The sequence below is a fragment of the Rhizophagus irregularis genome, chromosome 11, assembly GCF_026210795.1.
Source record: "Rhizophagus irregularis chromosome 11, complete sequence".
Lineage (NCBI taxonomy): Eukaryota > Fungi > Glomeromycota > Glomeromycetes > Glomerales > Glomeraceae > Rhizophagus > Rhizophagus irregularis.
In genome coordinates this window covers 192,820-205,937 of record NC_089439.1, presented here as the reverse complement: position 1 = coordinate 205,937, position 13,118 = coordinate 192,820, and the positions used below count along the sequence as shown (strand labels likewise).

The 13,118-nt window shown below is 28.2% G+C and overlaps 4 protein-coding genes across 4 annotated transcripts; 3 read left to right on the top strand and 1 right to left on the bottom strand.

The window, feature by feature from the left end:
• Positions 1-743: 743 nt before the first annotated feature.
• Positions 744-1,075, bottom strand: OCT59_002615 (uncharacterized protein; the record flags this gene model as incomplete). Its single annotated transcript, XM_025316920.2, has 2 exons — positions 744-868; positions 940-1,075. 2 exons carry the CDS (start codon positions 1,073-1,075, stop codon positions 744-746), a joined length of 261 nt encoding a protein of 86 aa, XP_025179431.1.
• A 4,994-nt stretch (positions 1,076-6,069) lies between these two features.
• OCT59_002614 (uncharacterized protein) lies at positions 6,070-6,810 on the top strand (the record flags this gene model as incomplete). The annotated part of the gene is made up of 6 exons (XM_066145031.1): positions 6,070-6,075; positions 6,156-6,221; positions 6,400-6,432; positions 6,519-6,551; positions 6,633-6,661; positions 6,729-6,810. 6 exons carry the CDS (start codon positions 6,070-6,072, stop codon positions 6,808-6,810), a joined length of 249 nt encoding a protein of 82 aa, XP_065995789.1.
• A 2,303-nt stretch (positions 6,811-9,113) lies between these two features.
• On the top strand, positions 9,114-9,668 carry OCT59_002613 (uncharacterized protein; the record flags this gene model as incomplete). The annotated part of the gene is made up of 2 exons (XM_025309257.2): positions 9,114-9,375; positions 9,625-9,668. The coding sequence occupies 2 exons, from the start codon at positions 9,114-9,116 to the stop codon at positions 9,666-9,668; spliced, it is 306 nt and encodes a 101-aa protein (XP_025179430.2).
• Positions 9,669-10,144: 476 nt separating this feature from the next.
• OCT59_002612 (uncharacterized protein) lies at positions 10,145-10,478 on the top strand (the record flags this gene model as incomplete). The annotated part of the gene is made up of 2 exons (XM_066145029.1): positions 10,145-10,280; positions 10,354-10,478. The coding sequence occupies 2 exons, from the start codon at positions 10,145-10,147 to the stop codon at positions 10,476-10,478; spliced, it is 261 nt and encodes an 86-aa protein (XP_065995788.1).
• Between the last annotated feature and the right edge of the window lie 2,640 nt (positions 10,479-13,118).

Below are 13,118 nucleotides of genomic sequence, written 5' to 3'. Positions count from 1 at the left end.
AGACTTAGAACTGTATCGTCCGTAATTTTATCCAGAGATGTTGGGCCGGCACTAAATCACGTGGCACAGATCACTGAGTTGTACGTATGATGACTATGACGTCCATTGTATTACAGGCCGAAATTCATTTCAAATAATGATAAATTGTAAATTTAGAATAAAGTTAAATTTTTGCCCTTAGTAAAGTATTCATTAAAAAAATATGCAAATTTAAGTTCAGTTATTTAAATATTTATCTCTATAAATTAATAATTGTTCATTAAAAAGAATATGCAAATTTAAATTATTTGCCATCAAATATTATTTAATAGATTAAAAAAAATTCGTATTACTACTTTTTAAGATCCAGGTTATACATATATTTAAATTTAAATAAAATGATTTATTGTTATATTATTATCGCCGTTTTCAAAATGGTGTACGCAGTTTATTTGTAATTGTATATTCGAATACCAATATTCGCCCGGTTTTCATTCAGTTTTTATCCATATTTCGTCTGGTTTTCGGGTTTCTTTTTTCTTATTCAAATTTAACTGCGTACATAATTTTGAAAACGGCGATAAGTCAAAATTTTTATAATAATAATAATAATAATGAATAATAATAATTTAATAGTTAAAAAATTGACAAATATGTTTAACATAATACTATACTTAATAACGTAGTTAATAAAATATACATGCGTAGAACTAATAAAATAATGTTATTATTTTATGATTATATAAGCGATACATATATAGTAATTAACAAGGACATTGCAAACAACCGCAGGTACCACAGGAATCGCGAAAGCCATAATCACATGCTCCACCTTGTGGATTGCATTCATAGACATGATCATATATGCAATTAGGATCAACAAAGTCAGCTAAGAAAAGAAAATCAAAATGAGACAAAAAAAATGAAATCAAGCATCGAAGACATTCAATTATTATTTACCACCACAGTATTGGCCTTGCGGTTGGCCACCATCGCATGTACAAGAAGTAGTACCGCAACTAGCGGAGGTGTTAAAGACGAAGAAGGACAAAAGACTCAAGATAAAAAGATGAAGAATAGTTCCGTTCATTTTCATTGTAATTTTTTTATTGTTTTCTTTGGCAAGTTTAATTTTTATAACGATTTATTAATGTGTTCAGTACTCTTATTTATATTAAATTCGGAAAGTTCAATTTTCTTGACATCCCTTTTTGTGTACTCTGTTAACCAAATGACCATCTAAAATTTCATAAAACAATCTTCTTTTTTGATTTCGTAAAGCTCAGCTCGATCAACTAAAAGTCCTTTATCATAGAAAGGAGAAATTATCGGAACAGTCTACTTTTAGTTAAATGTTTCTCAAGCTAAAATTAAACTTACTCATTTTTACTTTCTCCGGCAGATTTCCTTCATTTTGCAAAAAGACCAATAAATTCAATGATACATCACGTCACTTTCATTGCTTTTCACATGTATATGTTTAATTATAGCTGAAACTTTTGATGATAATGTGAAATTAATTGATTATAAATAATTCATTACGAAGCCCGATATTTACAAATAATGAAAGTATAGTTTAACTAATAAAAAGTAGCTTTCCGCTAATAATTTCGAACTAGCACATATTTGACCTAACAATAAAGCAAAGAATGTATCAATAATGCACCTATAAAAACGAAATGTGTTAAATTTGTTGCTCATGTACAATAAATGTCTAAAAGAAGTACCATTTTGTTTAATTTTTGTTTTTTTGTAATAAGACATAAATCGGACAAAATGGTGCTTTTTTAGATGTTTTTTACACATGAACACAAATACAAAATGAATTTAACACATTTCATTTTTATAGGGATATGTGATTGACAAATAAAAGATAGGACTTACACATCTCCCTATTACCTTATGTATTTCTCTGACAAAATATTAATGGTGTCATATGACAATCGTGAAGACTCTTCACACTTTCAACGTTTTGCATGTTCACATGCCGTTCTTAAATGACGGATAGCACGTGTATTGAATGAAATGACTTTGTTAAATTTACTTTGAATTCTTATACAAAATGATTTACAAGACGATTGTCAAAATCTTTACAAATAGAAGTAGGATCTCGGAATTGCGAAGTCCTCAGCTCCTTCATAACATATGCTTTTTTCGGCACTATTTACTTATATGGTAGGCTATGTTGCCCTTAAAAATCTGTGTTAACTATATCTTATTTTATTGTATATTACAAAACTTATAGATTAAAATAGTTACTAGGAAAGAAAACCGTTGTAAGTCCGGAGCGAAAAGAAAGATAAAACTCCGATTTGCGATTTCATTGGATAACGTCACGTGAGGGACAATAAACTCACGTGATCGATCATTTTTCATAATGCGTCCAGACAATTATTGTAATTATTAAATCCTAAAAAAAAAAAAATTCTTTTTCTCATGTGTAGATAATTCTAATAATTACAGAAATATTATTTTTTTAAAAAAAAGACTATTATTTGTTAATGCCAACATATATAATGGGTTGATTAATTTATATGTCAATTATTTTTTATTATAATTCTAGTAAAATTGAAAAAGTTGTAACATTTAAAATATATAACAAGAACAGATTACAATTTTTCTTAAAAAAAAAAAAAAATTTATTCAGAAAATTTTTCGTCTTTTTAATGAGGTTTTTCACGAATTTTGACAACTAACATTTATGATCAGTTGAAGATTTAATTATTATCTTTGGGCTAATACCACAGGTAAAGTCCGCAAAGAAACTAATATTCTCCACTTTATTTTAGAAGGAAATTAAATGTGTTGTTGTAATAGTATTCTCTTGAATTTTTGTTAGAAAAAATAATATTATTAGAGACACTTTCTGATGAAACAATCTATTATATTAAATAAAGATTTATATTTAAATTTCACTAAAAAATTACAAATTTATTTTATTTATCACTAAGAGAAACGTAGATAAAGATCGAAACAGCTTTACGCCGGTAATACATGCTACACAAATGGTCAAAACAATTCAAATGTGGTATGTTGCATTGTTGCTATTTGCATAGATTGGTAGAAATCGGTCTATTTTTTTTTAATTTATTCTTTTTTTTATTGAAATGATTGCTAACGCTAATGGTTTGTTTCTTTTTTCTATAGACGGCCGGAGAACGTGTGGGATTTCTGATGGGGAATGCCTAGGAGTCTCTTTGAACACGGATTTTGGCAAGTGAAAAATAAGGTTTTTTCTTTACTTTTTTAACGAACTTTATTAACAGTTTGTTTTTCTCTCTTTTAGGTAGTAGTGGTATCCTTAAAAATATTGAATTCAAAGCAAGTACTATGACCTGGCAATGGTCAGACACTGGACGCGTGATATCTTGGTGAGGTATTGACCTCTTTTTAGTTATTTTTAATGTTTTTAATGTTTTAACAAACCGTTTGTTAACATTATGTGCTTTTTTTTTAGGTGATTTTTTCGGATCTTTTTTGAATTTGGATTTGTATAACCAAGTTATATCACTGTCTTCTAACAAAGGTAAAAAAGGTGTCATGCAGTACAGTAACTAGTAAGAATAAACAAAATTTAACGTGAAAGACATGATAATCGATGCATGTTTTTGAAATACAATTAAGTTACAAATGAAAGACTAGCAAAAAGTCTTCTATTAGTTTAGTGATGAAATATTGAAGTTAGTCACAATTTAGATATGATTCACGTGCGAAATATGTATTTTTCTCTATTTATTTCCTAAAACTTCACAATTTCAAAATGAACAATTTACTAAATATTTAATAATATTTTACTATTTACGAATTCGAAAACACAATTTTACAATTTATTTACAAATTCGATAATACATTTTTACAATTTCGATGACGATCGCCTATGTGCAGTAACGACTTCGATATTAAATTATAACTTTATGAGACTAAATCGCGACCAAATCTGATTAAAAGTTTCACGATAAATTTTCGATATAGTCCGTATTTGGTTTCTAATTTAAAAGTTTCTGATAATGATAATTTAAACGCCAGATTTTCAGTTTATCAATTCATCTCATGGTACCGTAAGTGTAAATAGACTAATATAGACTCTTTTCGTCTTCAGTTTTATGGCTTCCCAAGAATCCATCATGCTATGATACTTCTATCGAATTTAGTATATAGAATGGCACCCACTCTTTTTCCTGAACCCACAAAGCCGGTCCTTGTATAGTAGTGTGTAATAAGGAGGAAAATTATCAATTCGCTTGCCTTGTTCCGTGTGGGTATGCTTTTTACATTAGATGTCGCCGTGGAGCTACTGTACATACGGTGCCCAGAGCGTCGAGATTACATTAACGAACAACATGCTTTAATGATATGCGTGGAGAACAAAAATTATTAGCTTTTATAAATGAGACAACTTAAGTAATAGAAATTGATAACGATTCGTCAGAGTACTCCCTCAGGATAATTATCAACCCACCCTCTGAGGCTCTACGCAAATTATGTCGAAAAGTTGGCAAGGCCGATTTTCATGTCATCTATTACTATTACGAATTTGCTTTAGTACAAAATAAAAAAGTTGTACGCATCGGGAAAATTTTTCAGGAGACAAACATCGATGTTCATCACCCTATCGGTATTTATCACATTTTATCGCAAGAAATATAACGATGATTAACAAATTTGATGATTACCAATAATTATCACTAGGTTAATTGCTATTAATTAACAATATTGATGCTTAACAAAAAAAAATCTGCATGTTAATTGATGATAATTTATGATATAAATATATAACGAAAAAATTCCATAAGTTAACTATTGATAAATTACGGTTTAAATGATCATTGAAAAATTTCACAAATTAATTTACGATTTTGGTAATTATCGAAGAAAATAAACATATTAATTCACAGTATTGATAATTATCGAAAAATTCAACACGATAATTTTTGATAAACTACGATTAGTACGATATTGATAATTACCAACATGATAAACACTAATAATTTAATAATTATCGCAATTATTCCACCAAGATTAATATTAATTTTTTATATTGTTTGATCTTAGTTCTGGTTCGTTGGTAATTAAAAAACATCTATTAACAAAATACAATTATTGAGTAGTTATAAACCGCAGTAATATATTTATTCTAAGTGTATAAACTTAAAAATTTTAAAATGTTTTACCAATAAAAATGTCCAACCGGTGGAAAATTGAAGATAGTAATGATCGACTTATTAATATTTTTTGTGAGTATGTAAAATTGTAAGATAGGTTCTTTAATGAATATCTATTTAAATTATATTTAAGAAATTATAAGAAAAGTAATATTTTAAAAGAAAACCAAAAAAGGGGATGAAAATATTTTTACAAGGAAACTTATATTGAAATTAAAAATCTCGCGAAAAAATGATTATCGAATACAACTTTTATTAATAACGAAAGGAAGAAAATTGAAATTGAAGAATTTTAATTATAGAAAGAGGAAATATTTTTATGAATTCAGGAATTATTATTATAAAAATTATTATTTTATTAACGAAAAGGGGAAATTCAACGATATTTTATTTAAGACTTTGATAAATTTATTAATTTTTTTGATTTAATCGATGAATTTATTTTAATTTACTTGATTCTCATGAATTTCTTAGAAACCAAGCATGATTATTTGATTTTGTTTATATTTTATTGATATTTTCATTATTAAATAAAGGATTCTTTGTTAATGGTCAAGGTGGCAAACATAGGTATCTATGGGCTTGACCTAGTTATACACATCCCATTACAAAATTATGTATTACGTGTATCACGTATCACATAATACTAATCTACTTTTTTTTACTTAAACTATTTTTAAACTTTTTTTAACAAAATCCTTCCGTTTTTCTCTTTCCCCTTTTTCGTTCTTCCCTTTTTCCTCCTCTTCTCCGTTTTTATCTTTCCCCCTTTTTCGTTCTTCTCTCTCGTTCCCCTCTCTCCCTTTCTTTCGTTTCCTCCTTTCTTTCATCCTTCCCTTCACCTAAATTAACCGCTTTTCACAAAATAAAAAAAATTACGAATTTATTTTTTAGGTAACATTTTCATTTCGGCGGATCTCTTGTGGAAATGGTGGTTAGTTTCCTTATTTTTTTTTAATTTTTACAGTAATGAAACGTTTATTAACATTTCAAATTTTTTTTTTTATTTTTTAGACAGGTCTGGTCGCGTGGATTTTGTATTTCAGATCGGCTTTAATTTTCCTTTTGGGCTTTGGATCGGTAAATTTCAGAAGTTTCCTTCTTTCTTGTGTTTTTTTTTAAAAAATAATCTATTTTTTTTCCTTTTTTTAGGTATTGGCTTCGATTTGCGCTTCGGATCGATAAGTTTTGGAAGTTTCGCTTCAAAACTTGTTTCTTTTTTTTTAAATAAAAATTTTTAATTAGTTCTTTTTTTTAGGCATATATCAGCTTTGATCTTTCGTTCAGATTGGTAAGTTTCGAAAGTTTCTTTTCGTTTCAAAACTTTTTTTTGACTTTTTTTTAAGTAAAAATTTCTAATTTTTTTTCTTTTTTTAGGTATGTATTGGCTTCGACTTTGACTTTGGATCGGTAAGTTTTGAGAGTTTCATTTTGAAACTTATTTTGTTTTTTTTTTAAATAAAATTTTTAATTTTTTTTTCTTTTTTTTAGGTTAACTTTGACATTACCACTTTAAATTGGTAAGTTTTAAAGGCTTCGTTTCGAAACTTATTTTTATTTTAAAAATAAAAAATTTTAATTTTTTAGGTATGTATCGGCTCTTTGTTTTGACGCCTTCAAACTTTCGACCTTGAAATTTTTTTTTAGATACCGGTTTCTTTCTTGGTGACTTGGATCGGTAAATTGAAGCTTTGAAAATATTTTTTTTTTGATTTTTATTTGAAAAAGTCTGATTTTTTTTTCTTTTTTTAGGTGTCAGCTTAACTTTCCTTTTTTTTAGATGGCTGGGCCTTTGCCCTTTGGACGTGTGAAATTTGGTGCAACATCCTGTTGTGAACTGGATTTTTTATTTTATTTTATTAGAAATTTTTGCTAACTTTTCTATTTACTTCAGTTTTCTTGTAGTTTCATCAATTCCGTCTTTCGGAGTTCGGGTTAAAATTTATGAGTAGAATTACTATATTTAAATTATATTTTTATTTCGTTTTATTTGTATATTACAATATCATGATTAAATAAAATTAAATTTTGATGTTTATCATTTAAGTAAATTTTGATGTTTATTGTCTAAGTTAAATATCGATTGTTTATTATTTATGTTAAATATCGATATATATCATTTAGGTTTAAATTTGATGATTTATCATTTTTATCCATATCGATACTGCGATTATTATCGATATATATTACATTTCATAAATAATGTGATAAATATCGATAAAGTGATATATTATATTGCTATATATCGCCTGAAAAAATTTCCTGATGCGTATTCAATCTACATCTACATAAAACAATATAACAAAATACTAGTGACGTTTTTTTTAAAAAAAATGCATTTCATTAATGCAACCTCGCACCTCTTCATATTCTTTGAGGATATTGTAAAATTTATAATGCTCTAGATCTTATAATTTCAATGTGAGCTATAATATTATAAGTAATTTAACTATTCTAAAAATTATTTCTTAATTTACCGATATCATTAAATAAACCTTGGATATCATCATCAAATGGATATCCCGATGCATTTAACTTTTGTTTGCTGCAAGAATTAATCTACAAAAGGTATTACAATTTTTTTCGTTATTAATTATTGATTCATCTCGCAAAACTGCTTCTTTCTCATCACTCATGACGTCTAGATTTTGTCCCAAAGATCCTTCTAATTCTGCGATTTTGATGCGATGAAGATTTTTAATCTGAACAATTATTAAATCCCATTCTTCCGGAGCAACCGATTACATGTCTTCTCTAAGATAACATGTTCGTCGATGATACCGTTTGTATTGTGATAAGCTTTCTTTTCCGGTTATTTCACGGCATACGATACGAATTAAACAAGATTTTGATAAAAACCTGAGAAAATTGACTCAAAAAGAAGAAAAATTATGAAAAGTTTTCTTAGTTCAATCAATTGATAGAAATTTTTAATACACAGGTTGCGACATAGGTGCATCTACAGTCACTTTCATTAGTGAACTAAGACCTTTAATATTTAATTTACTTTCGTCGTCCAAGAGTAGAGTATTTCATTGTATGACTTCTTTATAATCCATTCCAGAAAGATTAAATATTAAACGGGTAGTTATAAGATTCTTAGATAAATTTTTGTCAACACCACTATCATCACAAGATAAACAAAGTTTGTAACCTTCGTCCAAAAAGCGACAAATATAATTATACCATCAAAATTTTCATGTTTTACATTTTACTTTCATTACTTTAAAACATTTTTTTTATTTGTGAGAATTTTATGACATTAATATGACTTAGTAATAATAAATTAACAAATGTTTTTTTTTTATTAAAATCAACCATTGGAATTATGTCCTAATTCAAGTCCTAGTTTTAGTCCTTAAACTGGGTCCAGTCCGTCTATATTCTAGGACCTGTATACGTCTTGAGACTTTAGCCGGACTGTAACAAACTTTCTATTCTCTATTTCTCTTAATATAAATTTTTTAGTAAAATTTAAATATAAAACTTTAATTAATATAATGGCTTGTTTCATCGGAGAGTGTCTCTAATATTATTTTTTCTAATAAAAGCAAATACTATTACGACAACATATATTTGATTTCCTTCTAAAATAAGGTGGAGAATATTAGTTTCTTTGAGGACTTTACCTGAATTAGCCCAAAGATATTAAAATTATGCGCAATTAAATCTTCAACTGATCATAAATGTTAGTCGTCAATAATTCGTAAATTTTTTTTTTTTATATAGCATTATAAAAAATGATCGACCACGTGAGTTTATCTGTCCTCACGTGACGTTATCCAATGAAATCGCAAATCGGAGTTTTATCTTTCTTTTCGCTCCGGACTTACAACGGTTTCCATTTCCTAGTAACTATTTTAATCTATAAGTTTTGTAATATACAATAAAATAAGATATAGCTAACACAGATTTTTAAGGGCAACATAGGGCCTACCATATAAGTAAATAGTGCCGACAAAAGCATATGTTATGAAGGAGCTGAGGACTTCGCAATTCCGAGATCCTGCTTCTATTTGTGAAGATTTTGACAATCGTCTTGTAAATCATTTTGTACAAGAATTCAAAAGTAAATTTAACAAAGTCATTTCATCCAATACACGTGCTATCTGTCGTTTAAGAACGGCATGTACAGTAAATATGCAAAACGTTGAAAGTGTGAAGAGTCTTTACGATTTTCATATGACACCATTAATATTTTGTCAGAGAAATACACAAGGTAATAGGGAGATGTGTAAGTCCTATCCTTTATTTGTCAACCACATATCCCAATAAAAATGAAATGTGTTAAATTCATTTTATATTGGTGTTCATGTGTAAAAAACATCTAAAAAAGCACCATTTTGTCCGATTTATGTCATTACAAAAAGACAAAAATTAAACAAAATGGTGCCTTTTTTAGACATTTATTATACATGAGCAACAAATTTACACATTTCGTTTTTATAGGGGCATTATTGATACATTCTTTGCTTTTTGTTAGATCAAATATGTGCTAGTTCGAAATTATCAGCGGAAGCTACTTAAATTATACTTTCATTATTTGTAAATATCGGGTTTCGTAATGAATCAATTAATTTCACATTATCGTCAAAAGTTTCAGCTATAATTAAACATATACATGTGAAAAGCAATGAAAGCGACGTGATGTATCATTGAATTCATTGGTCTTTTGCAAAATGAAGGAAATCTGCCGGAGAAACTAAAAATGAGTAAGTTTAATTTAGTCCGAGAAACATTTAACTAAAAGTAGACTGTTCCGACGGTTTCTCCTTTCTATGATAAAGGACTTTTTGTTGATCGAGCTTAGCTTTACGAAATCAAAAAAGAAGATTGTTTTATGAAATTTTAGATGGTCATTTGGTTAACGGAGTACACAAAAAGGGTCATTCATAATGTCAAGAAAATCGAACTTTCTGAATTTAATATAAATAAGAGTACTGACCACATTAATAAATCGTTATAAAATTAAACTTGCCAAAGAAAACAACAAAAAAATTACAATGAAAATGAACGGAACTATTTATCATCTTTTTATCTTGAGTCTTTTGTCCTTCTTCGTCTTTAACACCTCCGCTAGTTGCGTTTCTACTTCTTGTACATGCGATGGTGGCAGACCGCAAGGCCAATACTGCGGTGGTAAATAATGATTGAATTGTCTTCGATGCTTGATTTCATTTTTTTTTGTCTTATTTTGATTTTCTTTTCTTAGGTGACTTTGTTGATCCTAATTGCAACATTACTCGTGTCTATGAATGCAATCCACAAGGTGGAGCATGTGATTATGGCTTTCGCCAATCCTGCTATGACTGTGGTTGTTTGCAATGTCCTTGTTAATTACTGTATATATATCGCTTATATACTAATCATAAAATAATAACATTATTTTATTAGTTCTACGCATGTATATTTTATTATGTTATTAAGTATAGTATTATGTTTGACTTAAACATATTTGAAATTTTTTAACTATTAAATTATTATTATTATTATTATAAAGATTTTGACTTAATAGTATAATAATAAATCGTTTTATTTAAATTTAAATATATAAACTTTGTGATTTGCTACCCAAGCAGTTACTCAATCGCATCAATTTTGAATGATCACGTGACGATAAATTTTGTGATTTCGCAAAATAATCGAATGAATTTAAGTAATAAATATTTAATATTTTCAAATCGTAAAAAATTATCATATGGATCTTAAAAAAGTAGTAATATGAATTGAAAATTAGTCGAAAAAATTAATTCAAGATATTTTTTTAATCTATTAAATAATATTTGATGGCAAATTAACTACTTTATAGGAACTTTATACTGTATGAAAATTTAAATAATTTAAATTTGCATATTCTTTTTAATGAACACTTATTTCTTTACAGAGATAAGTATTTAAATAACTTAAATTTGCATATTTTTTTAATGAATACTTAACTACTTTACAAGGGCGAAAATTTAACTTTATGCTAAATTTACAATTTATCATTATTTGAAATGAATTTCGGCCTGTACTAAATTTACATACGTATAGTTTAAATTATATTAAGATACGTATGATTTCGGGTGGAAAAGCCCCTATTTATATTTTACTAAAAAATAAACTTTTTTAAACTTTTTTTATTCACTGTAACTTTACTTCTCAATAAGATAAGATACTTTTTCAAACTTTTAATTTTCAACGAAATTTTTTCCCTTCTCTTTATCCACTCTTTCACTTCTTGCTTTCACTTCTGCTCGGGTTTCCCTTCTCCCCTCCACTCGTTCTTTCTCCTTGTCCTATCCATCCTTCTCTTATTCTTTTTGTGTGTCAACAAAATGTTATAACGAAATGTCTATTAATGTTTCGTTTTATTTCTCTTTTTTTAGATGACTTATTGGGTATCAGAAGTATACGGTGAAGGTCCATTCTACATGGATTTGATAAGAGGGGTGGTTTGAATTATTACTCAACGAAACATTTATTAATGTTTCGGGTCGGGTTGTCTCTTTTTTTAGGCGACTTTTCTTCAGGTCATAACGTGGGGACAATTAATTTTTTTTAATTTTTTTTTTTACTCCAGGCAATTTTTTTTTCAAAACTAATATTTTATAATTTGTTTTTATTTATAGGAAACCGGACTAACGCTTCATTTTTATCTTTTTTTTAGACAGCTTGTTTTCAGGTCTGAACATATAGGATCTCGGTAAAGAATCAACTTTTGTTTAATTGTTTTAATTTTTTTTAACAAAACATTGCTAACTTTTTGTCTTCTAGATGAAGAATATCACAAAGCCCTAACAAAATGAGCCAAAAGTGTCAAAAACCGTAGGATTTTCGTGGGTCAGTCACATTTTTTTTAATTTGTTTCTTTCAACAAATTCTTCTTTTTTTAGAAAGGTCTAGACGTATGAGATCTCTGATAATTCCTGTAGAACAGCATACTCATATAATGAAAGACGTTGTTCTATTTCCCATATTAAATAACTGGCAACTAAAAAAAAAATTTAACTACAAAATCGATAAAAGAAACCAAAATTATCAGCCAACCCAAATACGATGGCACATCTCTCAGTCAGCTAACATAACTACCGTTCATTTTCCTTCTAATTTTGACTAATAAATTTTAGGATAGTTCTAACGAAGACAGCATGTCATGATGATGGTGAATTAATTCGGCAATACAGTACACTATGTAATGCTGATATTACACCAGATCTGATTGCTGTAATGCTGAATTGGTAAGTTGACGTAATGCCAAATTGCACAAATTTGGGAATTACCATAATGCAGATTTGATACTCTATTTGAAAATTTATAATTTTAATAATGATTAACTGTAATTCATTTCGGCAATTCAGCATTACGGTGGTATAATTCATTTCAATCCGGCATTACTCCTTTCGATTCAGTACTTTCGGTTCCGAATCGGTTCTGATAAATTTTTGATATGAACTGACTCAGTTCAAGCGGCTCAAGTCGGTCCGTTCAATAGTATCGGTTCAGAACCGGAACGCGAGCGAGCGAGTCGTTCCTTATCCCTAATTATATCGCCATAATATTTCGGTATCACCAAATTCCAATTTACCATATATAGCAATCAACAATAATGTCATGTGCTTTCTTAGTCTTCAACTTTCTGCTACGGCATTTGCCGAATGGATTTTCTCTTCATCTTTCTTCTCCTTATGATTCTTTTGGTCTACTTAGAGCTGAGACTTCTGTTTATTTTAAGGTTTGATGTTGTCTGCATCAAGAAACCTAAATTTTCTGTTTTCTGTGATCTGTCCCTCGGTTAGAGATGGAATCGATTCAAAATGAGGAGATCCGTCCAAAATCCCAAAACTCGCGAAATCCCAAAGGTACTCTAAATCCGAATTATCATAATCCCAAATTGTCATAATCCCAAATTTTATATCCCGAATTTTATAATCCTGACACCCTATAATATTAATTTTCTTTCTTTTATTAATAAATTTCAAGATTTTTCATTTCGAT